Source organism: Pelodiscus sinensis, chromosome 7 (assembly GCF_049634645.1).
Source record: "Pelodiscus sinensis isolate JC-2024 chromosome 7, ASM4963464v1, whole genome shotgun sequence".
Taxonomy (NCBI): Eukaryota; Metazoa; Chordata; order Testudines; family Trionychidae; genus Pelodiscus; species Pelodiscus sinensis.
The window spans coordinates 45,880,631-45,904,246 of NC_134717.1; the positions used below are offsets into that span (position 1 = coordinate 45,880,631).

The 23,616-nt window shown below is 40.4% G+C and overlaps 2 protein-coding genes across 2 annotated transcripts in view; both read right to left on the minus strand.

Moving 5' to 3' along the window:
• Window positions 1-5,744: 5,744 nt before the first annotated feature.
• On the minus strand, window positions 5,745-8,234 carry IFT70B (intraflagellar transport 70B). The gene has a single exon (XM_006119451.4). The coding sequence runs from the start codon at window positions 8,093-8,095 to the stop codon at window positions 6,092-6,094; it is 2,004 nt and encodes a 667-aa protein (XP_006119513.1). The 5' UTR covers window positions 8,096-8,234; the 3' UTR covers window positions 5,745-6,091.
• A 6,915-nt stretch (window positions 8,235-15,149) lies between these two features.
• PDE11A (phosphodiesterase 11A) overlaps window positions 15,150-23,616 on the minus strand; it is a 233,381-nt gene continuing 224,914 nt past the window's right edge. Inside the window, exon 20 of the mRNA XM_075933714.1 lies at window positions 15,150-15,590. Within this exon, the coding sequence (XP_075789829.1) occupies window positions 15,432-15,590 (159 nt within the window). The 3' untranslated portion in view covers window positions 15,150-15,431. The remainder of the gene's footprint in view (window positions 15,591-23,616) is intronic.

A 23,616-nucleotide genomic window follows, 5' to 3' on the forward strand; every position in this document is an offset into this window, starting at 1 on the left:
ACTAACACACTTTGCAAACAGAAATAGAAGTAACAGCCCCCCAGGTATGTGTGTTGGGTTGGGAGATGAGAGTAAAGGACAGTGTGTTTGAGACTGACTGACAGACACACACAATGGCTGCGTCTAGACTGGTTTTTCCGTTAAAAGTATTTCCGCAAAAGCGTGTCTAGATTGGCACGGATGCTTTTGTGCAAAACGTGCGTTTGCGCAAAAGCATCTGTGGCCAGTCTAGACGTGATTTTACGTAAGAAAGCCCCGATTGCCATTTTAGCCATCGGGGCTTTTTTGCGCAAAACAGTTCTTCCCTGTCTACACTGGCCCTTTTGCGCAAGTATTCTTGCGCGAGAGGGCTTTTTCCCGAGCGGGAGCATAAAAGTATTTGCGCAAGAAGCACTGATTTTGTACATTCAAAGCGGCCAGTATAGAGAGCTGCACTTGCTTTTGCACAAAATCTTGCCAATCTAGACGCACCGATAGTGTGAGAGTAACAGAGATTTGCATTGCCAAGCTCCCTTCATCCCCTTCTCTCTGGGCAGAAGATAGGGTACAGAGGATTTGCTGAAGCATGGGTGGTCAGTATTGTCTAGCAGCATTACTAACTCTGCCATTGCTTACTGGTCTCTTAGCAGACATTTATTAGAGCCAAATTACAGCACAGAACATTGAGAGCCAGGTAGCTGTAAACAAACTTTAAACATAAGTCGACATCCAATTAACTAAAATCATGCTGGACCACAGATGTTGCTGGACCACAGTGCTAGACTAGAGCGGTTCAAACTGTATGGAGGCTAAGGGAAGAGTCCCCAAAATGGAAGCATCCTGGGCCCAATTTTTGAGTTTGTCAGATGCAGTATATTCCAGAGCTTTATTATTTAGGATCATAGTCTAAATTCAATCAGGATTTAGGAAAATCACACTGCTCAACAGGCCCTTTGGTGTGATGGTCTTCATTTTTTTTTCTTAGTGGGTAACATCCAACTAACCAAATGTTGCCTTACTAAAGACAAACCCTAAACATTTTGTCAGGACTGAAAGCCTCTTTTATTTTACTAGGAAAGTGTCCCAAGGATTAGTCATGGTTGAGCTAAACAGACCAAATAAGGTACTGGGAACTGAAAAGTAGCTGTTGGTCATGTAGACCTTAAGCTTCAGCTGCAAGTTTTCACTGCGGTATAAATGTTATCGATCACTTTAAAAGAACACTTCAAATATCTTATTGCTGTGATGAATAATGGAAAATTCAAATGGAAAGTGTTTAAAAAAAATCTAATTCATTTTCACCATTCATGCTGTTTATGTTGTAATTTGCGAGCATGGACACTGACATTACACTGGTTAGCTGTGTGTCATTTCCCTTTGCTAGTTCTCATGCACTAGTTTAATACTACAAAGTCTGGGGAATATGGAGATCTAAACAAAAGACTATTTTAAGTGGAACTAAAAAAACCTGAAACATTTCCGTGGTATTTCACCAGTGATCATCCATGCTCTTTGTTCTAAAGGACATGCTTTTGCTTGAAAGCAGCCCCACTCTCACCCCCAAATGTGCTGCAGAACGAGATGTCTATACCTAAATGTCATTTAGCACATGATTCAGAACCTGAAGGTGACATGCACTATGCAGAGCATTCCTACTCTTTATTTTGAGAACCAGCCAATGAAGGCCCAACATTTGGAGGATTTTTAAAAGGATTTACAAAATCTATAAACTTCTAAAATTTTCAATTTTTGAACAAAGAAGAAAAGTGAAAACAGTGAGTCTGAGCTGCAATGAACTGAGAACAAAATGGCTTCTGAATTTAGTGCAAGGAGAGCACTGAAATAAAAATGTGCATTTCACAGAAAACAAAGCCCAGTTACCTCACTTCACTATCCCCATATCACTAGTCTCAGGTTCAGAGGTGTTAACATTTACTTCAGTTATAACTATTGCAAGCCCCTCATGCAGCACTAAGGACTAATCCTGCAAGATTCTGACAAATATCAACTCCTACTGAAGTCAATGGGATTTGAGGGCACTCAGCACCTTGTAGGAGCAAATCTTACTGCTGCTAGTGAAAATCTCATCTACTTGCAACAGTTTCAGCTGTGTATAGTCAGGAAACAGTAGCATTGCTAAGTGACTGAAGGGACAAGAGGAGATAAGAAAAGGATAGAGAAAGGAAAAGATACTAGATCTTTCAATTCTTTTCTTTCAGCACCCACAGTACACACATTGAAATCCTAAGCCTGCAAACCATCATTCAGGGTCTGACCCCACCAACCTGGCTCACATTCAGCAAGACCTTATAGCAAAAGTATCCCATTCATTTCAAAGGGTCTATTTACAGTGAGGTATTAGGGGACATCAGGAAACCAAACCAAATCCTCACTCCTGTAAGCATTGCAACCTCACTGATTTAGAGAAATAGGATTACCCTAGTATACTCTCCCCAGCTATCTGTTAAGGATTCTTTTACCCTTGGAAATACACACTAGCCTATCAGTAGAAACCTTTAATGAGAGCCCTTCCTTTTTTTGGGAACAAAACCAAGTTATTTCTTTCCTAAGTGTTCTGTGACTTTGCTTTTATTCTGAAGTCAACTCTGCCTTCATTTGCAATCAAAAAAGAGCAAAGTTTACTAGAGCTATAGCTATGGCCGTAGCATCTATTAACTCCAGTCTGTTGTTGATTGCTGCAGCCATTTCATTAATAACTAAGATTTAAACATCAAGGAGATTCATGGTGAGCTATGAAGTAAATTGTGTAGATGTCCCTTCATTCCATCCTTTCTTCACCTCATTTTGAACTTTTGAGAGAGAAGCAGTTCAAGGCCCTTTCCAGATGCTAGGTGCTGTAACTATTACAAGAGTAACTGAAGGAAGGAAAAAACAATCCTGCATGCGGTAGCACAACACAACTTGTCACTGAAAGGATCTGGCCTGTTGAGAAGTTCATGGTCTAAAAATTGTTTTAGGGAAGTTCCATGGTGTATGTTCTACAGAAGGTCAGACCAGATGATCATAGTGGTCCCTTCTGGTCTTAGAATCTGTAAGTAGCATTCTATTTGAGGTCAATAATATGATTCAATGTCACAGCTTTTCTATATAATAACTATAATTTTGAATAAAATCACCATAGGATCAGGATATTTGTGAGAGGAAGGAGTGGGACTTCATGCTGATGTGCTAAAAGGATTTGCTAACTTCCCCCTTGCCATGCACCCCAAGAACTTGTAATTTAAAAAGCAGTATTTGTCTTCAATCAACTCCCCAGTAAGATACATTTCTGAGTAATGTGGCTCGGGGTTTTTTTGGTTTGCTTTTAAAACGAAAACAAGCTTGAATATGCACAAAACAGAAGTGTGCAGGGAGCCACATGACAGTTTATTTGCTAAGCAGCATAATCAATGTTTGGGATCTTTCCCCTCTTCCAAATAAAAGTGTATTTGCCTTCCCCCAAAACTGTACTTGTATGAAAACCAGAAACTGGTAACATTAGATGCAGTTTGAAGATGGTTATAAGATAGGCTGTAATATTTATATAACATGTTTCACGATCAAAGGCTCTGCAGTTGGAGATGCCATAAAACAAGGTTTTCAAATACAGCCGTAAGTATTTTTCCAGAAAAAAGCCACAGCAATGACATAATGCTTAGTGCATAGAATTTTTTGGGATGGGGGGAGGTAGGCAAGAAGGGGTGTAAGGAAATAGAAGAAGCAGATTAGTTCTTGCATTATTTTCCAGGGCTTCTCAAGGGAGAAACAAACTTCAAACATGCAGCAAGAACTTCTACCCTCCAGTGATTGGTGCTGGGTAATACAGTAATTTGTTAATGTTTCTACCATTTTACATAATCTAAGACCCCTATTCCCTTCTGTGCAAGCTTTTCCCAAGTATGGGAGTGCAAACTCTTTACAGCAATAGATCCTTCATAATCTTCATGGATGGCCAGAAAACTTTGAGAATCAAGGGTCTTCTAATGCAAAGGATCCTTTTATCCACATTTTTACTGAGACCTCGCTGGCCCCTGGCCACTATGACTTCAACAAATATGTTGCCATGTATGCTCTGACTCACCGCCTTTGGGCACAGACCACCTTACAGAGGCTGATCTTTCAAATTTCCAGGTCCTGTAATTACTCAGCTTTGACGGAGACTGGAAATGAGGCTGGTTATGGGAAATGAGAGCATGGAAACATCAGAGCCTAGGTCTGCCATGAATAAAACTGTAAAATATTCTTCATTCTACATTATTCTGCTGGGAGGGAAGTCAACATTTGCATTGACCGGTATACATATGCAAAGTGATTTTTGTAACATGTTTACTGAATTTTACAGAGCATTCATCCTCAATATAAAACAAAGCTCCCTGTGTCCCTGCCCACAGCCTTTATTTCATTCTTGAGTAGGTAGAATGACTTGTTTTAAAAGGTCATACTATTTGTTGCATGATCTATAGTACAATTCCACTGCAAATCAGAAATGTGCTTTGCGAGGGATGTTACATTTAGATCAATAGACTAATCAAATAGTCAATGCAATTTGCATTGAGTATTCAATTAGTCGATAAGAGCAACCCTGCCTTTGAAGTGTAACAAAGGCAAAAGCGCTGTGAAGAGCACGGGCCAGCAGGTGACTAAAGCCGTCCCCTGCTGGCCCTATGCTCCCTGTGGTGTTTCAAAGCGGCAGTGCAGGATGGAACCCAGGGTCTGGCCCCAGGCCCTACAAGGCACTGCCACTTTGAAGCATCCTCTCCTCTTCCCTTACCCCTTGCTGCCTCTTTCTGATAGAGGTGGAGAGGGGGAGAGTGACTAGTCCACTAGTGGGTCAACTGTCTGATAAGCATTTGCGTATCGGATAGTCAACTAGTCATGCACATCCCTATGTTTTACTGCAGTGCTTCATGAATGTGAACAAAATCTGAAGTCATGGATCTCTGTCTTAGTGGAAAATGTTTAATGTGGCAGCGGGGGCTATATGGTTCTACGGAGTAGAGGCCTTACTTCTGGAACTCTGTGCTAAATGGCACACCCTGTACTTCTCAACACTAGAAAATTTTCCAGTGGTGGACAATGGGTGAAGCTGAACCAGGGCTGAAAATTCAATCTTTGCACATGCAGACTGGACCAAATAATGTTCAGCATCATTTTAGAAATAGTGGTTAAGCCTTAATATTACGTTGAACACACCCATTTCCCTTGTCTGAAAACCTGATGAACAACTATACCCAAGACTAGAGGCTTTCCTCCCAATGAGTCAACACATTTAGTTAACCAATGTTGAAATGGTTTAAGCCTGCTGTTTGATGTTACTAGTCAAGGTCCTGCCTTTCCTGATCAACCTTATAATAATGACATATTTAATGAAAAATAAAACCCCAACAAACACAGCAGAACAAAGTGAAGACAGAGAAAAGGAGGTATACATAAGGGGGATAGTCACTGCATCTGGATTCTTCACCAAAACTTCAAAACCAATGAACACTCTGGTCAAAAGATGCTCATCTCCTTTTTCTTACCAGTTATATAACCAAACCCACAGATTTTTGTAGCCTCATGTTTATAATACAAAATAATTTTAGTGTTAGGAAATACAGCCTCTCTAACAAACTATATAAAAGTGCAGTAGAAAAAAAAAAGGATTTTCCAAAACAGGGAAATGAACATAAATTAAAGAAATGGCTTAATGGAAATCTGGTATAAATGTCTAGCCCCAAAGCTGATAGGAGAAAGAAGGGAAAATAGTTCAAAGTGTCAACATATAGATTATAAAAACTTGTTATTGTAGCTTCCTGTTAAACCACATACACAGAAAAATCTCCACAACATTTTTGTTAAAAGGTTTTTGGGGGGATAGTGATAGCTTACAAAATATAAAATCACTGTGTGAGGATATTGTTAGTCATTAAACATGTTACATTTGTGCTAGAACACCATCTTCCACCAAATACAGCAAAAATAGTAGGATAAACATTTAAATACAAAGGATAAATATATTTAAATCAAAAAGAAAATACATTACTTTGAATACACAGGGTCAAGGAAATCAAAAGTGAAAAAACACAAGAATCATAGTCCATCGACATCTTGTATTGGAATGGCAAAGTATTTACACATTCCACCCAATGACCTCATACATCAGTGCCCTTAACTGCCTGGCTTCATATGTAACTGTGTTCTTCCCACTGTGCATCCTCTCTTCTTCAAGTGGTTGCTCTATAACAGCAGGGATGTTTCTGCCATATAGTTCACACTGCTCTAGAAAATGCACACACTCTGAAATAACACTGTCACGTAGCATGATCATGTGCTTGGACATGTTCTCCAGCAAGGACAGGAAACATCTTTTAGCATAATACCAAGTATCTGTACCTAACTTTTTGTTATAAGGCTCCAAACTTTTAATTACCCTTGAGATGCCAAAGTCATAGTTTCCTTTGGCACAATAGAGTGTGCCAATCACTAAGTTAACAATGCAAAGATGGTAGATCTTTTTTTCAGGGTCATCATAAGAGAGCTGCTCTTCTTCCTTCTCAATCTTCCTCATCAGCTCCTCTGCCTCTTCATTCTGACTGGTCATGATGTAGGAAACACAAAGGTTGGCCAGCACAATGGCACTGACTTGCAAGATGTTATCGTAGTGCTTCTTCACAATGGGCTCATAGAAGCCAATGGCCTCTTTGTACTTGTTCTCCTGCATGAAGAGCACATGAGCCACATTCAGCTTCCACACTTCGTGTTCATTGCAGAACTCTACTGACTTGCGAAAGATCTTCTCCACCATAGTGTAATTCTCCATGTCCCAATAGATCTTGGCCTGGGCCATCAAGACAGGCACATATTTCTCCAGAGTCTCATCATATTCATTAACTGCCTTTTTGACAGCTTCATCATCCCGGTTTTGCCTAGCTTCCTGCACTTGTTTAGTGAGCTTTCTCAGCTGGTCAGTCATTGTCCCTGCAAGTTCATCTAGCTTGTGGAAGGCCTCCTCAGGAGCAGTTTGACATGTAATCATGGCATCCAGGAAGTTGTAAAGGTAAGGTGAAAGCAGCTTGTAGGTCAGATGGGCATTCTCTGCCAACACATCAGCAGCAAGGTCATAATATTGATGTTTACAGTACAATAGCAGCAAGTTCCCAAAAGTCTCTGGTGGGCAGGGGTTCTGTTGCAGAAGGAACTGCAGTTTCTCAAACCCTTCAGTGGGCCGGCTGTCCATGTTCATCAGCGCTTGGTTGTGCAGGGTGACAGGGTCTAGCTCTTCCTCAGCCCTTGGTGGCATGTCTGTAAGTGCTTCCTGGGCTGCTTCCAGGTTGCGTAGCTGGTATTCTATGGCAGCTTTGAGGTTGAAGGCCTCCACCAGAGCAGTGCGGTGCAGGAGCATGGTGTTGCCCACACTGCGGACATCAATGCCCTCAGTGGTCATGCCCACACTGAGCTCAGGGTGCTGGTGGATGCCACGTTCAATAATGTCAGAGATGTGTTTGAGGGCAGGTGCATACTGCTTGGCTGCATAGCAGCACAATGCCATGTTGTATGACAGTTCAGGAGAGTAACCCAGCACCTGCATGGCACCTGCAAATTTGCCGCAAGCCTCTTCGTGCCGCCCTTCCCGGTACAATAGGCAGCCCAGGTTGACCTCCGCATCTGGCAGCTCTGAGGCATCTTCCGTGGCCCCAGGGCTGCTCTCTGCAGCAGCAGCCACTACCTGCTCCACCAGGCTCTTGGCTGCAGCGAGGTCACCTTGGGCGTAATGGGCAGCAGCCTGCAGGCGAAGGGCACGTCCCTGGTAAGCGGGCACATCGAGCAAGGGGCTGGCGACCCGCAGGGCCTCGGCATAGAGCCCGGCCTTGTAGAGGGACTGGGCCTGATAGAGCCGGTACTCGTCCAGCTCAGGGTGCAGCGCCCCCAGCTGCTCGTAGCACTCGGCCGCCGCCGCGAAGTCCTGCAGCTGGTAGTAGCAGTAGCCAAGCAGCGAGAGGCCGGCCCGGGAGCGGCAGCTGTTCTGGAGCTCGCTGCCCAGGATCCCCACCGCCTCCGCGAACCGCCCAGCCCGGATCAGCCCGTAAATGGCCGCTGTGAATTCCCCGTCCGGGATCGGAGCAGCCCCGGCCATGGTCGCAGCTACCAGGCTCAGCGCGTCCCTGGGCCGCCGCTACCACGGCAACCGCCCCGCCGGAAACGGAAGTACCCGCGAGTGACAGCGAGACCACGTCTCCCCGCTGCCATGGTAACAACCCAGGTGGAAACGGAAATGCTCGGAGCTTAGCACTACCGGAGTGGTGCTGCCGTCTGTTGTACCTATCACGGCGGCTGTTCTGTCGGACGCGGAAATGACGTGATCTTGCCGCACACTGAGACGGAACCAACAGGTTCCGTGGGGGCACCCTCCGGCGGGGCCGCACTGCATGCTGGGAAGCGTAGTCTCTACGGGGTGGGGGCCGCTCCGCTAGTAGGGCTTGGCCCCACCCCGTTAGCCTGCATCTGGCGGACGCCCCCTCCCACGAGGGGTGGGGCGCTCTCCTCGCAGTATCCCCACGGCTAGAGGAGTCACGTGTCACTCGGAGGCGGCGCTTGCGGGCCTGGCGCGCAGCAGCGAACGCGCGTCCCAACGGCCAGGCTCGCTGGGTAACGGTTACGGCCACCTATTGCGGTAGCCGGGAAGCCGCCCAGTGCCCCCTTCCTCCACTAGGGATCGAAGCTGAGACCCCCGCGCTGACACCACCGGCCCGGCCGCGGGGTTTGTTAGGCGGTGAGGGGGAGGCGGTGGCGTTTGCTGCCTAGAATGCCCCGGGAGGGCAACAGGCCACCGCTAGGAACCCAGTTCTGTGTGGTTTTCCAAAAGTGGGGCTGTTATCCCCATTGTATAGATGGGGAGACTGAGGTACATGGGCCAACAGCCTGATTGCCGCGGGTTTGGTTTCTGCAAGACTGCAGCTGGGGCAAGCGGATTGCGATCTACGGATACAACGCCTATTGAGCTAATCCTAATGCTTTAGCTGTGCAGCCTTTTATTGAGCAAAAATAGCAAATGCCCCATGGTGTGGCTGAAATACAACTGTTCAGTGGACTAATAGTGTAATAACAGCCACAGATCTATACCGTTAATTAACCTCTCAGTTAAGAGACTCACAAACCTAAGTGGTTGCCTTGGGTTTCATAGTTAGATTGTAACCATAACTTTATAAACCTTTTCTTCTGTTGGCATCTACAACTTACATTTTCATTGTACGCTAAATGAAGCACAGTATGGCTCATAAAGGGCTTCTGAACAAATACTAAGCCATCTTATATTACAAAAATTAGTTCTACTTGCCTGCAGACATTGGTATATAAAAACAGAAGATAATGGATTTAAGATTTTAAAAATTAAACTTGTCACACAATTAACTACTATCATTTATAGTATTTTGGGAGTGGGGTGGAGGGAAGAACTCCACTATATGAACTTACATAAATAACCTACTATCATGCTAGGTCTTATTTTGTGATATATCAAAATTTTTGTTGCAAAAAGGTTAAATTACTTCCTTCTGCTATCACTAATCATATATTTTTGTTACAATATGCCAGATATAGCCATTGATCAGAACAGGAAGGGTGTCTGTACAACACTCTTGTGTATATTTTAGAGAACTGGCTGGAGGAAGAAATGCACACATTTTGCATTGGCATATACTTTTCTGTATAAAGAAAGAATCAGGAAAATAGCAAACTTTGAGGTGAAACTTTATAAATATGGCACCATAGGAAGTAATTTAGGAAACGTACTCTTGAATATGAGACAAACCTTAAAATCCAGACACTATTATCTAGTAAATAAGCCATATAGTCACAATTTTCTGACATTAAAAATTATAAAATTAATAAGAATCTGAACATATTAAGCTATGTAACTGTTTAAATATATATATCATAATGTATTCTAGGTAGAAAATAGATGTATTGAATCTAGATGTACTGAATCTAGTGTAACAGATTTAGGTGTAAATCAACGTTTTAATATCAAACAATGAAAATATATTTTTGATTAGAAAATAAAGAACCAATGGAAAAGTTTATATGAATCAAAGTTTTCCACACTTGATGATTTAAATCACTAATTTAAATTGCCTTGATTTAAATCAGTTTACCCTGACTTTTCCCTTCATCCTCTTCTAGAAAAACCTAGGGATTCTGTTACCTAAATCCACCGATTTCAGAACCATGTGAGACAAGGGGCATCTTATCTTCACAGATGGTCTTTAACTCTGCTTTGCTGCCTGATTCTGCTTCTGGCCTGGTTCTTCTACCTCAAGTTGTGGCTGCCACTGAATTTAAAAGTGAGTCCTGTAGTGTTTTGTACATGGAAGAAGTGCTATAATTTAAAAGCCTTCCACCTGTGAATAGTTCCACTGAAGTCAAGAAGCTAGATACTGTGTTGGGTCACAACAGAGCAAATTGGGTAGAATTCACTGAAATGAAGGTTTGTATTTCAAAAAATGAAATTTGAATCCCTCAAAGATGTTTTCTGTGCTTCTGCCTTTTCTGTGTGAATGAGTAATCAATAGATGGGGCCCTGATAATTAGGCAGGCCTCACTGGAAAAAAAAAGAAATTACAGGGTACCATTAAAGTGATTTATTAATTTTTAGTGAGACAAATAAAACCAATTTGTCCATTTCAGAAACATGCTTTTTAAAAAAGTTGAATCAGAATTGTTGACACAAACTAAAGCAAAACAATGAGGGAAATGGAATTACAATAGAAAACATAAAGGAAACAGATACAATAAGACCTTTTGCAGTCCCAAGTTATGCATTTTTGTAGTACATAGGCTCCATTTACTGTAGAAAAAAAGTCTATATGTCTGTTCATGTGTATAATATCTCACACAAACACACATAGACCAATGGACAGTTTACAATAGTATTTTCACTGAGTTGAAAGATGCAGTGTCCAACATGCTCATAAACTAAAAATTAAATCCAAAAGATTCATAATCCAAAACAGAGAAGGAAAGGCAACAAGTAATATACAGCATGTATTCCGGAATTGTCAAAGTCAGTAGGACATCACTGACAATAAGTTCTGAACCCTTTTATTTTAACTAATTTACATTTTATTATGTTCATCGTTTGGTAAAACCAATCCAGATAATTTTAACATGTTAATGAAATCCTCAGATTTTTTGAGCAAGGTCAGTGTAATTTTCTTGCTTTACATTTCCTGACATTCTGAGTATCGGAAGTGCCTTCTGTTAATTTCGTATGGACTGATGTCTTATGTAATCGTGAAATTTTTAAGATAGTCCTAAAATGTTACTAAATATGCAAAATACCTAGCTACACCTACAAATTCCTTAATTTTACTAAAAGCCAACTAATATATTCATTATGTATACTGAAACATTGTCATTTATATTAGCATGAACCAATGAATTGTCTAAATCCTACTAATTATTTTTTATATTAGGCACTGCTGGCTGCAGTTTGGAAAAGTGTCTTGTGAATACTGGTATTGGCTTTGTTGATAATTAGGCATGTTCATAAACATGCTGTGCACTATAAGCAGGAGAGGTTAAGAAGGTTACGAGGCCAGAAAATGCAGCTACTTTTCCAGTGACAATGAATACCTGAGCTAAAATGGAATATATCTATTTATACTATTGTATATCATTTCTTTACTTGATGCGTAGAAATCCTACTAATCAACACATTCAAATTTGTAAATAACCACAGGCCAGGGTATAGATCACGCTAAGTACTGAGGAGCTCCCAGGAGGAATTAAACACCCCTGGCTTCCATTGACTATAACATGAACTCAAGGTGCTCAGCACCTTGTAGACACTGGTCACGAATATCGTACGGACAAATCATGGGCTTTACTCAGGCAAAAGTCCCATCAAGGATTGGGACAAATGACTGAGGAGACTCGTTGCCCAGCATTGATACTGAGCTGAGTGTGGTGTGTCTAAATAGGAAGGCTGGGGTAAACGGTTGAGCAAGGCTATAATAGCCCCCCTTTCTGAGTACCAGTTGATTTTGTTCTCTGCCTCACTTGTTTCCTGCTAAATTCCCGCTGAACCCTACTGATTTCCTGTGTCATAGCAAACAGGTACTACCAGCAGAACTGCCCAATGCTGCATGAGGTAGGGATATACACTCTCCCCCTACCCAAATCTGTTCTTCCCACTGGTGCAGTGTAACCGAGGTGGATCTTTGCACATGTGTAGGGCAGGGAACTGAGTCAGGACTGCAGGATTTGGCCTAGCCTACACTTTACAGTGATCTCGCTTGCATTTTTTCCTAGAATAGGTTTACAAAACAGATTTAAGTTCAGGAAAAGTATTTTTCTCTAGTTGGTACAAAACCAGCTTTTTCCAATCAACCAAAAACTACCAAAACCTTTTTAAATGCAGCTGACACACAGTGGAAAAAGGTCCCTGACATCTTAAGTTTGAAAATCATACTGTGTGGCTGTGTCTAGACTGGCCAGTTTTTCCAGAAAATCAGCCGCTTTTCCGGAAAAACTTGCCAGCTGTCTACACTGGCCGCTTGAATTTCCGCAAAAGCACTGACTTCCTACTGTAAGAAATCAGTGCTTCTTGCGGAAATACTATTCTGCTCCCTTTCAGGCAAAAGTCCCTTTTGCACAAAAGGGCCAGTGTAGGCAGCTCAGATTTGTTTTCTGCAAAAAAGCCCCGATTGTGAAAATGGCGATCGGGGCTTTTTTGCGGAAAAGCGCGTCTAGATTGGCACGGACGCTTTTCCACAAAAAGTGCTTTTGCGGAAAAGCGTCCGTGCCAATCTAGACGCTCTGTTCCGAAAATGCTTTTAACGGAAAACTTTTCCGTTAAAAGTATTTCCGGAAAATCTTGCCAATCTAGACGCAGCCTATATGTTTCTGTACAGAATCTGCCTCTTTTTCTGGAAAAAAAAAAAAAAAAAAAAAAAAGCAAATGTGTTGCTAGGATTTTGAACTAAAACTGAAAACTTTAGGGCTCAGATTTTTTTTTATCTAGACTTTAGTGTTTTTAAGATTGAAATACTAATGGCCAAATTCTGCACTCACTTTCACCAGTACAATACTACTGATTTTAACAAAACTGTATCAGTGTGTTTGAAAGTAGAATTTGATGAGAATCATGTTACATGCTTTCATTTGCTTTCTTGTGGAAGAACAGAATCATTGCATTAGTCAGCAGTTTCTGAATTTTGACTCACAATAGAAAAGATACCACAAGACAGGAGAAATAGATGGAGGCAATTACAAATAGCTGCTTGATTGATGGTTGACATTGTTAAGGCCTTAACTGTATGTCAGGTTGCAGTGCTGTTGAATTCCCCTCACTGCCAGTGGGTGTTGCTATGGGCAACAGTGCACTGAACCCAGTAAAAAGGAAAGGAAATATGGGAAAAAATCTTGGAGGAAGCTATAGGATACGTACTATAAATTGTTACACTTAGCAATATGCATTATCAAAATTCAGGACAGCTACATATAGCTGCCAGTATTACCAAGTCAGTCATGGTGTCTGCTTTTCCAATAAAGCACATATTATATAAATAAGTTTAATACCGGTTTGCAGCACACCATCTCATCTTTTTCATTACTAGGGAAAGAGTGAAGAGGTGGAAAGGTAACAGAAGCAAGTTCATACAGTAAATGTATTTACCTCTGGATAGCATACATGTCTCCTTCTCCCTCCCCATTTCTCTTTGGTAGCAAACATGATATGGTTCAGTGATTTAGATAACTAGATTTTCTTGCACTGGTTCTGGATTATTCAGGCATTCTAATGTCTACACAAATTATAAATAGTACAAACATTTTAATAAATGGATATAGTTTTACAAATTGTCAATTAGAAGTAATAGTCGGATTTTCAAAAATGCTTAGTGCATTGCCCATCTTACTTAGGTGCTCATGAGAGAGAATGGTACTCGGCTCTTATGAAAATCTGTTCCTGTAAGTCATTCTGATTTTTGTTACAGCAATGACAATCCAGGGTATCTCCACTGAAGTGAGAGGTGTTATTCTGTTTTGCTGACAGTGTAAAAGAGATTAGAATCTGGTTTTAATTTCTTATGCTGTTTTTGCCTAGTGGTAGCCATTCCTAGTTTCAAATTGCCATTGTCAGGGCCTCCAGTAACTGATGACCCTAGTAGCTTTCTTTTTTCCTGAAGGGGCAATTTCATGCTTAAGAAGCCCTAAAGATGGGAAGCATTCTGTCATGCGTCCTCTTGTATTCACGTGCTTGGAATAGAGCAAGCAGTCTCAAATCATGGATTACAGTGCTGTTTTGCCAAGGATTTCTGCACTGATTGGAAGAGGCCAACTTTAGTGTGGTCACTGAGAACTAGGCATGCTTGAATTCTTTATCACAACTGATCAACATTTTACTTACAACGGTTCAGATATGTTACCCTGGATTTGCTTTCTGCTAGTTGTAATTGGATAAAAGACATGGTAAGAGAAATAAGAGGTAGTCGATATCTAGTGTGATGGTACTCTATTTCTCCATCATTTCTTATGGGGTAACAGTCAAAATATTTATCTCAGTTGGAAATTATATCAGAAAGACACATCCAAAGTAAACTCTACAATGCACATTCTTCAGCACAAAGCAATACATTTCCCTTTTTATCCTATTTTTGTTAAAGGCTATTAGTTCTTTCCTTAGGTAAAATGCAGCTTAAAAATGAAACAGTTTTTCTAAAAGAATGAACCCAAATTACCATGCAGTAATTTTTGCCTTTATACAGATTTCCACCTGCAAAGTAATTCACTGCATTGTTAATATGAATATTTTAGGGGAACTGGGACAGATTTATATTTTTAAAGATAATAAAGTTTATTTTTAAATGTAGCAGACAGGCAATTCTAAAGGCTCTGATCAATCACTAAGTAGCTTTGTTGTAAAAAAATACTTTTGTAGAATACAAAGCAGGCATTTCAGAATGCTCAAGCATGACAGAGAAGGAATGAGAAAGACATTACAAAAGCAGGCATAATTGGTTCATAACAAATACTGAAAAGATGCAAAACAACAAAGTAATTACACAGTCTTCAGTTTTCCTGCAGCTCCTTGCATATGCATTGATAATTGTGCATTCCCAGTCTGCTCTGTATTATTAATTTTATTAAGATGTAAATTCTTGTATTTCAGTCTGCAGTCTGGTGTGGTGGTGTGTTTTTTTGTTTGTTTTTTAAACAACAGCAGTTGAAATGTGATGGAGCTCAATGACTGCTTCTGCTATGCCTTCTATGTGACTCCAGATATCAGCATCATCTTATCTCAGGTCTTTTCAGACCAACTGAACACCTACATAAAAGCCAAATCATGGCCAGCGAAATTATATCCAATCAATTAATCATGTCAGTGGAAGCATTTTTTAAAAATGATGTGGCTGAGTTTAGGACTGCCTTGCAGACAGCTGTCGTCATAACAGCAGCTGATGTTCACAGGCTTAATGTATGTCTTCAAGAGAGACAGAAAAGCTAGAAGAAGAGGAACAGGGTGTTGTCTGGGAGAGAAGTGTTTTCTGGTGCAGCTCCTCCCATTTACCCCTGTTTACTGCCACAGAGTCCAACATGGGCTTCAGTTTCACATTCACCTTCACTAGAGACTGGAGAAAGATATAAAGGAAGAGAGGAAAAAAAAATATTGACAATATCTCTGATCCAACATCTAGGAAAAAGGGCTAAACCAATAGGCTGTGTCTAGACTGCATCCCTTTTCCGTAAAAGGGATGCAAATTAGACACATTGCAATTGCAAATGAAGCGGGGGAGGGATTTAAATCCCCGCCGCTTCATTTGCATAAACATGGCTGCCGTTTTTTCCGGCTCGGAGCTTTGCCGGAAAAAAGCGCCAGTCTAGATGCGGATCTTTCAGAAAATAAAGCTTTTTCCAAAAGATCCCTTATTCCTTTTAAAATAAGGAATAAGGGATCTTTCGGAAAAGGCTTTATTTTCTGAAAGATCCGCGTCTAGACTGGCTCTTTTTTCCGGCAAAATGATGCAGTCTAGACACAGCCATACTGTTAACTTCAAACATTCAAATATCATGAGATTGAAAGCTCAAACCCAGAAGATAAATAAAAAGAACCTAAAATGTATTGGCTTAAAATGTCATGATTTTAAGCCAGAGTGAAATCAGGTTACATTTTCAAACTACTTGCCACAATCATGAGACACACCCCCACCGCCACTACAGCCTTTTCATACTGGGTAAAGCAGTAGTAGTGTAAAGGGCTTGAAAAGCCCTGTATGTGGCTAAGTAAAATGCTTCCCAATGTAAGCACTGGGACAGACAGCCATAAGCTTTTCTTTCACAGACCTTTCACAATTCTCAGGTATAGGGTATGTGTTGGGAGTTGGGATGCAGCATGCAGTGTTATGGAGATTCCAGGCAGCAATGCAACCCATAGAGCAGGGCTACTCAACTTTGGCCTTGTAGGCCACAATGATACCCACAGCACATGCCGAGAGCCGCAACTTAAGTGTGGTTGCGTGTACGTTCAAATAGCTTCTTTCACACTGACGGGCATGAATACAAAGATTAAGGCAAGACAAATGGAGAGGTGTGTTGTATTAAGTCAGTTCTGATATTAATAAAATGCAATATTTACCCGATTTCCACCCATATGAGCAATGACAGTCCAGGAATTTAACTACTAAAATGCATATCAACAGAAGACCATTATATTGACTCGCCGTTGTGGAATGTGTTCCCACTGGAGGCCATGTTCAAGGTTCCCATGCAAATATGTTCAAGGCTCTTCTGCAAATATGTTGGAAGAGCAGACGTGTTCCCTGGATGTGGCGGAGTGTTTCCGTGATACCATAGTCTAGACATACACTAAGGCTATGTTTACACTACAAACAAAGCAATGAGTAGTCCTGTGACATCTTAGACATTAACAAAAATATATATAGTGTCATGAGCTTTCATGGGTAAAACCCACTTCATCAGATGATGTGCTGGAGTGGAAATTATAAGAACCAAGGTATTTATAAGGAGGCGGGGGAGAAGTGCACTGGTGCTAAAGAGGCTAATTAAGTAGGCTGGAATTGTCCCATTCTTAGCTTCTGACGTAAAAATGTGGTTGTTAGAGGCAGGGAAGACTGGCTTTATAATATGACATCCAGTTAATGTCTTTGTTCAAGCCCAGGGAAACACTGTCAGATTTGTAGATGAATACCAATTGCACACTCTCTCTCTGTAATTGGCTGATGAAATTTCTTTGTAGAAGAATGGCTACTTTTAAACCCATGATTGACCAGGCAGGTAAAAATGTCCCCCCTACAAGTTTGTGTCTTGTCTTATTTTTGATGTCTGATTTGTGTCCAAGGTATAAATGCAACCCGGTGGTCATAAGATATGCAAGGTTTCAAATAAAAGGAAGTGTAACTGCTGTATTATTCTATCTGCAGCCCTTTTAATTAATAATGTAAGGCCTCTATTTGTAGATTGGATAGTCTGCTTTCGATGATGGAAAGTGAAGTGCATGTCTGTAATCCATGGAGGAATGTCATGAGAAAGGAGAACGAAGGAGAAGACAACAAACACTGATTTTATAGACATGCAGAATGTTTAAAAATATAGAGGTGGATAAGTATGGAGTTTTTGCTATTAAACCTGTTGTTTAAACCAAATCATCAAGATATTCATCAGCAATCAACTTAAATGGCCTCAAGACCCCAGAAGACTGTTTAGTATTATAGGTTAATATGGATACCCTGCAAGCTATGGGGACTTGGTTAGCTACTGGAATAAGTCTTGGCAGATTTTTAATTGAGTGCCTGCATGATAATTAAAGTTCAATGGCCTGATTTGAAGATGTGCTGAGCATCTGCAATGTCAGCAGATTCAGTAGGAAATGCAAGTGCTCAGCATTTTTGAAAATCAGACCATAAGTACTAATTAATTTTGTCTAGAGCATGGAGTAAATCTACTGTGAATTGCTTCAACTATGCAATTACCACGGAGTAAAATGTGAAGCCCGATGGGTAGGGTTGATGACAGGGTATAAACTGATTGCCCAGTAAGATCGCAGAGATGTTATTGCCTGACAGTAGCATTTCATTACTTTGTAACGATATTTTAGGACTTTGCTTGTTTAAATGAACAATGTTTCCATTGGTGCAAACTAGCTCCTTTCTGAGCTCTCTCTATTTTAGCCCTTTATTTCAGAGAACAGTGTGTTTTTGGAAATCTGAGACACACCCAAATATAAGCATTAACATCAGTGATAGAAACTCACTGCTGGTGAACAGCCAATCTCCTTCATAATTTGGAGGCAGTCAATTCAACATACACTCCTGATGGCAATTCACCAGGAACTTCCTATGCAAAGCATCTTTTCATGGCAATGGCAATGCTTGCACAGATGTACATCAACAGAGAGGGATAGAGCTGGCAGAAATGTCTTGAATTTTCAAAACTTTGAAGAAAAAAGGTACACATTTTTGATAAAATAATTTTTTAAAAATCACTTTTGAATTGTCCTTAGAGATGTAGCTTTGTACACTCAGACCTTCATGCTCCCATCACCTGAAAGCACAGAATGATCTGCACCTCACCGAGGCCATAGATGTTTATGCTGCTAATGTATATCTGCAGTGCCTACAGTGAATTGAAAGGCGATGTAGGAGCCCGGGAAATAGAGCATCCCTGGCACTGCCTTATAGTGATTCTTCAGATCCTGACAGACTTGCACTGGCCTGCTGTTGTGCCAGGTCTCTTGTTCCAGGTCAAAAATAAGACTTCTAGGCCAGGGCATCTCTATGCACATGCTCTATATAGCTTATACAATATGGGTGATAATATGTGGGTCCTAGAATGATGACATTCAAGGTCTATTCTTTGTTTTCTGTGGGCCCTAGTCATTTCTCCTCTTGCTGTGCAGTCAATCTGTTGCATACCAAAGATGGTGACTTCATACTGGTTGATGAAGGTGGAGTTGCTGGTATTCTACATGGCCAAAATATTCATCTGCCACGCATACTGTGCAGTACCTTTGCTTGAGGTTTCCACTATTCCCTTAATTTGAGGTTCTTAAAATTAAGCAGAAAGGACCAAATCCTGCGCCTGACTCCTAAAAGGCCTACAGTTGGCCCTCGCTATACTTGGAATGGATTCAACCACACTTTTTGAATCACAAGTTAATTGACAGATTTTGTGTGCTGCGAAGATCTTTTTGATTCACCATGTGGATATATACATTTTTTGTAAATTTGGATGTAACTGTACATTTAATAAGACTCAGGTATTTACAGACTAAACAACAAGGATGAGGACACTTTCAGGATTTTTCATGTACTCTTTATGATTACCTTAGGATATTAAAATTAACTAAAATAAATTAAAAGTAAAATTTCACAGTGAATAAACCAAATCTTTGATTTTTCACTCTTATTACAGGAAATTCTGTTAAATAGTTAACACAGAGTAATCTTAAAAAAAACTTTAGCTTTTATTACCCATTAGTTGAGCTACCCTGTTGGTTAGAAATGGTCCACAATGCTGATTTTGCATAGAGGTTTATCAAATGTCTTTATTCAAGCATTGATTTCATGTTTCAAACACTACTTCTGTATTGTATAGTTTGGCTTTGAGGCCCCTTTATTTTGACCTGCTTTTAATTAAACCTGCTACGATAATTCTAGCTTTTATTTTAATTTTTCTGAGTACCAAAGAATTTCACTAGGACTTTTCTGATATAAACTACACAAACTGGATTTTACTTGTGCCTGAGATGTAATTAAAAACTCATTTTTACTCATATCTGGCCCTGTTTTACTTATTAAATGCCTTTTTAAATCAATTTTCTTTTATGAAGCTTCTGCAAAATAATTTTAACAGCAACGCATTTCTCTGTTCCCTGGCAGGTTCTTCAGCATTTACTACATTCACAGCATCTGTTCATGATCCAAATTATTCACCAATTTATTCCTAATGCTATTTAAGATTAGTTGGCTCTAACCCAGTCAGGGTTCTTCACCTCTGGCTCTTTGTTCTACAACTTACTTTCTATTTTATTGAACGAAAATCCCTTAAGTACTGTTCATTCATCCTTTTCTTTCATTTATTCCTCATAGGAATTGATGTCAGTGATCCATTTAATTCAGTGTCCACATTGATAAAATCCAGTCTAGCTCCTACTGATGCAAATTTCCCATTGACTTCAGTGGGCAAATCATTTGTTCCAGGTAGCTGCATGAAAACTAGATGTTTCAGAAAAAATCACAAACCACCAATAATGCATCTGTTATTGTCTTAGTTTTTGTACCTTAAGAAAAATTCTTCATGTCCTCCAGATGGTGATCAATTTATACTCAAGCAAAAGAAGAATCCTACATTGGCAAGAAACTTGTAGGCCTGTTCATTTCTATGTGGTAGGCTAGTCACATGAATAACAGGTGCAGGATCAGGCCATAAGATCTTTTTAAAGTTATCTGAGCCATTGTTTGTTTCCATCTTCCATTACAAAAAAAATGTTAAAAAAAACCCATACATGCTGGCTATCCAGGCACTCAAAAATTAGTAAATAATAGTAAAGTTGCCATATCTAAATATACCTCTTTCCCTTTGTGTCTATGTATTGAAGATTAAATAGTTTTGATTAAATAGTTTTTCTCAAATGGTAGTATTTCACAATTTTTTTTCTACAAATTCAAACTGCTGTAGTATCTTTTTGTTGCTCTGTATAGGCCCCACAAAGAGAGAAGGACTGGTTGTGGAAAAGATACATAGTGCATGATATATTCACTGTGCATTTTATAGGATGCAGCTGACAAAGGTGTAAGAAAAAAGTCTGACATAACTTATATTACTTGAAAAGAAATGTGGAAGTTGTCATAATGCTTTGATAATGCATCTGTGCAAGAGGGAAGAGATAAGACTGTACAGCAATACGGAAGATATCAATGGGAGGATGGCAAACAGAGCTGCCTGCCTGTGATCAAAGATGGTAAGATTAGATATGATTTTGACTGGCATACCATTGGCTTTAGCAGCCTGTCCTGCAGCTACTACAGACTTTGCCTGTTTCTAACTGGTGCACATATTCAGGTAGTCTGAGTGGAGAATTGAGGGTCAGGATTTCTCGACTTCTTATCCTAGCTGACACTGACTCCCTGTGCAGCCTAGGATAAATTAATGAACCTCTCTGCCCCATTTCCCCTATATGTAAAATGTGGATAATAATTTTGCCTACCTTACAGACACGGAGTAAAGATTGGGGTATGTACTTGCACTTCAGGTAGAGAAATAAGTGCTGCTTGAGTAAGTTCCCCCATGCTAGCAGTGACGATGTGGGTCACATGGGCTTGAATGCAGGCTGGCAATGTGAGTGTGTACCCAAGGTCCCTGGCAAGCAAGTCATGTTCACTGCTATTTTTACCATGCTAATTTAATTAAAGCTAGTACAGGTATACCCCTGATTGCAGTATAAATGTACTCTTAGCATGTTCTGCTGTGCTGTGTAATAATGGCACCCTCGTGCTCTGAAGAGCTGATCCCTGCTGACTACAGCAATGGGACTGGTCATTGAGGAAGATGCTAGTCAGCATGAGTAAAGGATCAGAATTTATCCTGTGTTCAATATTCATAGAGACCAGGTGATCATTGAACCAGGACCCCTGTAATCTGATAGCAGCTCAGTCAGTGTGTTAAAGGAATGTCTCCTAGTGACAAAAGTGAGAAAAGACACTAAGTTTTCTATCTTAGAAGTTACCCCTAAAAATATATTTAACTGTCTCTGTTCTTCACTACTAAAATTCCAAACATGAATTTTTGGCGCACAGACATTATTTAATAAAGCTTTCAAAGGAACAACATGTTTGCCTGGATGTTCTCTTGCAAGTAAGTGGTGATTGCTATGGACAGAACGGCCACCAGGGAACCTATGCTTTTTCCGCTTGCCTCTTCTTGAGCAAAAACCCCCTCTTCCCCATCCACATATGCCTTTTTGCGCAAGAGCTCTTGCGCAAAAAGGCATTCTTCCACATAGAATGAGGATTACCAATTCCGCAAAAACCCCTCTGATCTTTCAATTTACTTGCGCAAAAACGTGCTTGTATGGATGGGGTGTGGATGCTCCACGAGTTTTTGTGGAAAAACGGCCATTTTTCTGCAAAAACTCTGTAGTGTAGACATAGCCCAACTGTGACAAGATTGCAGCCCAAGAAAATATGGCTGCAGCTCTAATATTTATAAAACAAATTATGCATAAGAGACATTTATTTTGAGCATGTCAGAATGTTATAGGTCCCCATGTTTACTCTGCTTTGGAATCCACTGATTTCTAATTACTCACTTTATTGTGTAGGAACTTCGTGATTTGGAAGGAGAAGTTAAGAAGTTAGGCTATGTTTACACAGCAGCGTTATTTCAGAATAACATCAGTTATTCCGAAATAATGTAGTGCGTGTCTACACAGCAAGCCCGTTATTTCAAAATAAATTTGAAATAACAAGCTTCTTACTCCAACTCCTGTAACCTTCATTGTTTAAGGAGTAAGGGAAGTTGAAGGAAGAGTGTTCTATTTTGAAATAACTGTTGTGCAGACAGCGCCAAAAGTCGAAATAAGCTATTTTGACTTAAGCAACACAATTAGCATAGCTCAAGTTGAGTAGCTTATTTTGAGTTTAGCCCTGCTGTGTAAATGTGCCCTCAGTGACCTGGAAGCATAGAGATAAATTCAAATACAATATAAGTGTTTTATACTTCACTAAAGTTGATGGGATAACAACAGAGCTGAATAGAATTTTGCTGATGTGGCTTTCATAAGAAGATGTATGCCAGAGGTCAACCATTTATCTGATACTCCTTGAATTGTTTTGAGGTTAGAAGAAAATGGGACCTACAGCTCAGCCAGCCACAGCTTTGGTCTGACAGAAAATGTTTTGCAAAACCAAAATCATCTCTCGGTTTGCTATCTCCACGTGCATGCTAGTACTGAAAAACAAAACTCTATTGCTAAAAGAAGACTGTTTTCTGGAGGCTTGCTACGGAAGATAAAGGACAAAAGCTTGAATACATTTTTATGGAGTTATGTGCAAACTTTAGGGCTTTGTTTTATGGATGAAAAGCCAGTTTTGTTCCAGATGCAAAACTCCAAAAGAGATAAGTGCACCACAAGAGAAGGCTGCAATTGTAGAAAAAGACTCTGCTCTCCCCATGATGGGTAGCCCATAAGGGACAAGCACAGCCTCCAAAAACCTGGCTGGGAAAGTGTGAGACTAGGGCAGCTGGAGATGCACTTAATCATTGCATTCCTTTAGGATTTCTGCTAGTGCAGTTTCTTGGAGACTACCAATATAATTTACAGCTGCTATCTCCAATGAAACTGCCAAAGGAGGGCAGTGAAGAAAACAGTGCCTGCCCTCCCTAGGGAATGAATGCACCTGGATATAGTAACCCCCAATAGTGCACGAGGAGCAAACTGTGAGCAGGAGTGATCTGGCATACAAAATATATTCAGCATCCTCTGAACTGAACAGTTATTAAAGTTTCCTTCTTCTGATAGCGAAACATTCTGTATACTTCCAAAATAATGCTACAGTATCTGTTTCTAATAAAGTTATGGCTGGCTGGATTAATAAAACAAACTTCTTTTATTGATAAAAATGACCCATATGTTATAAT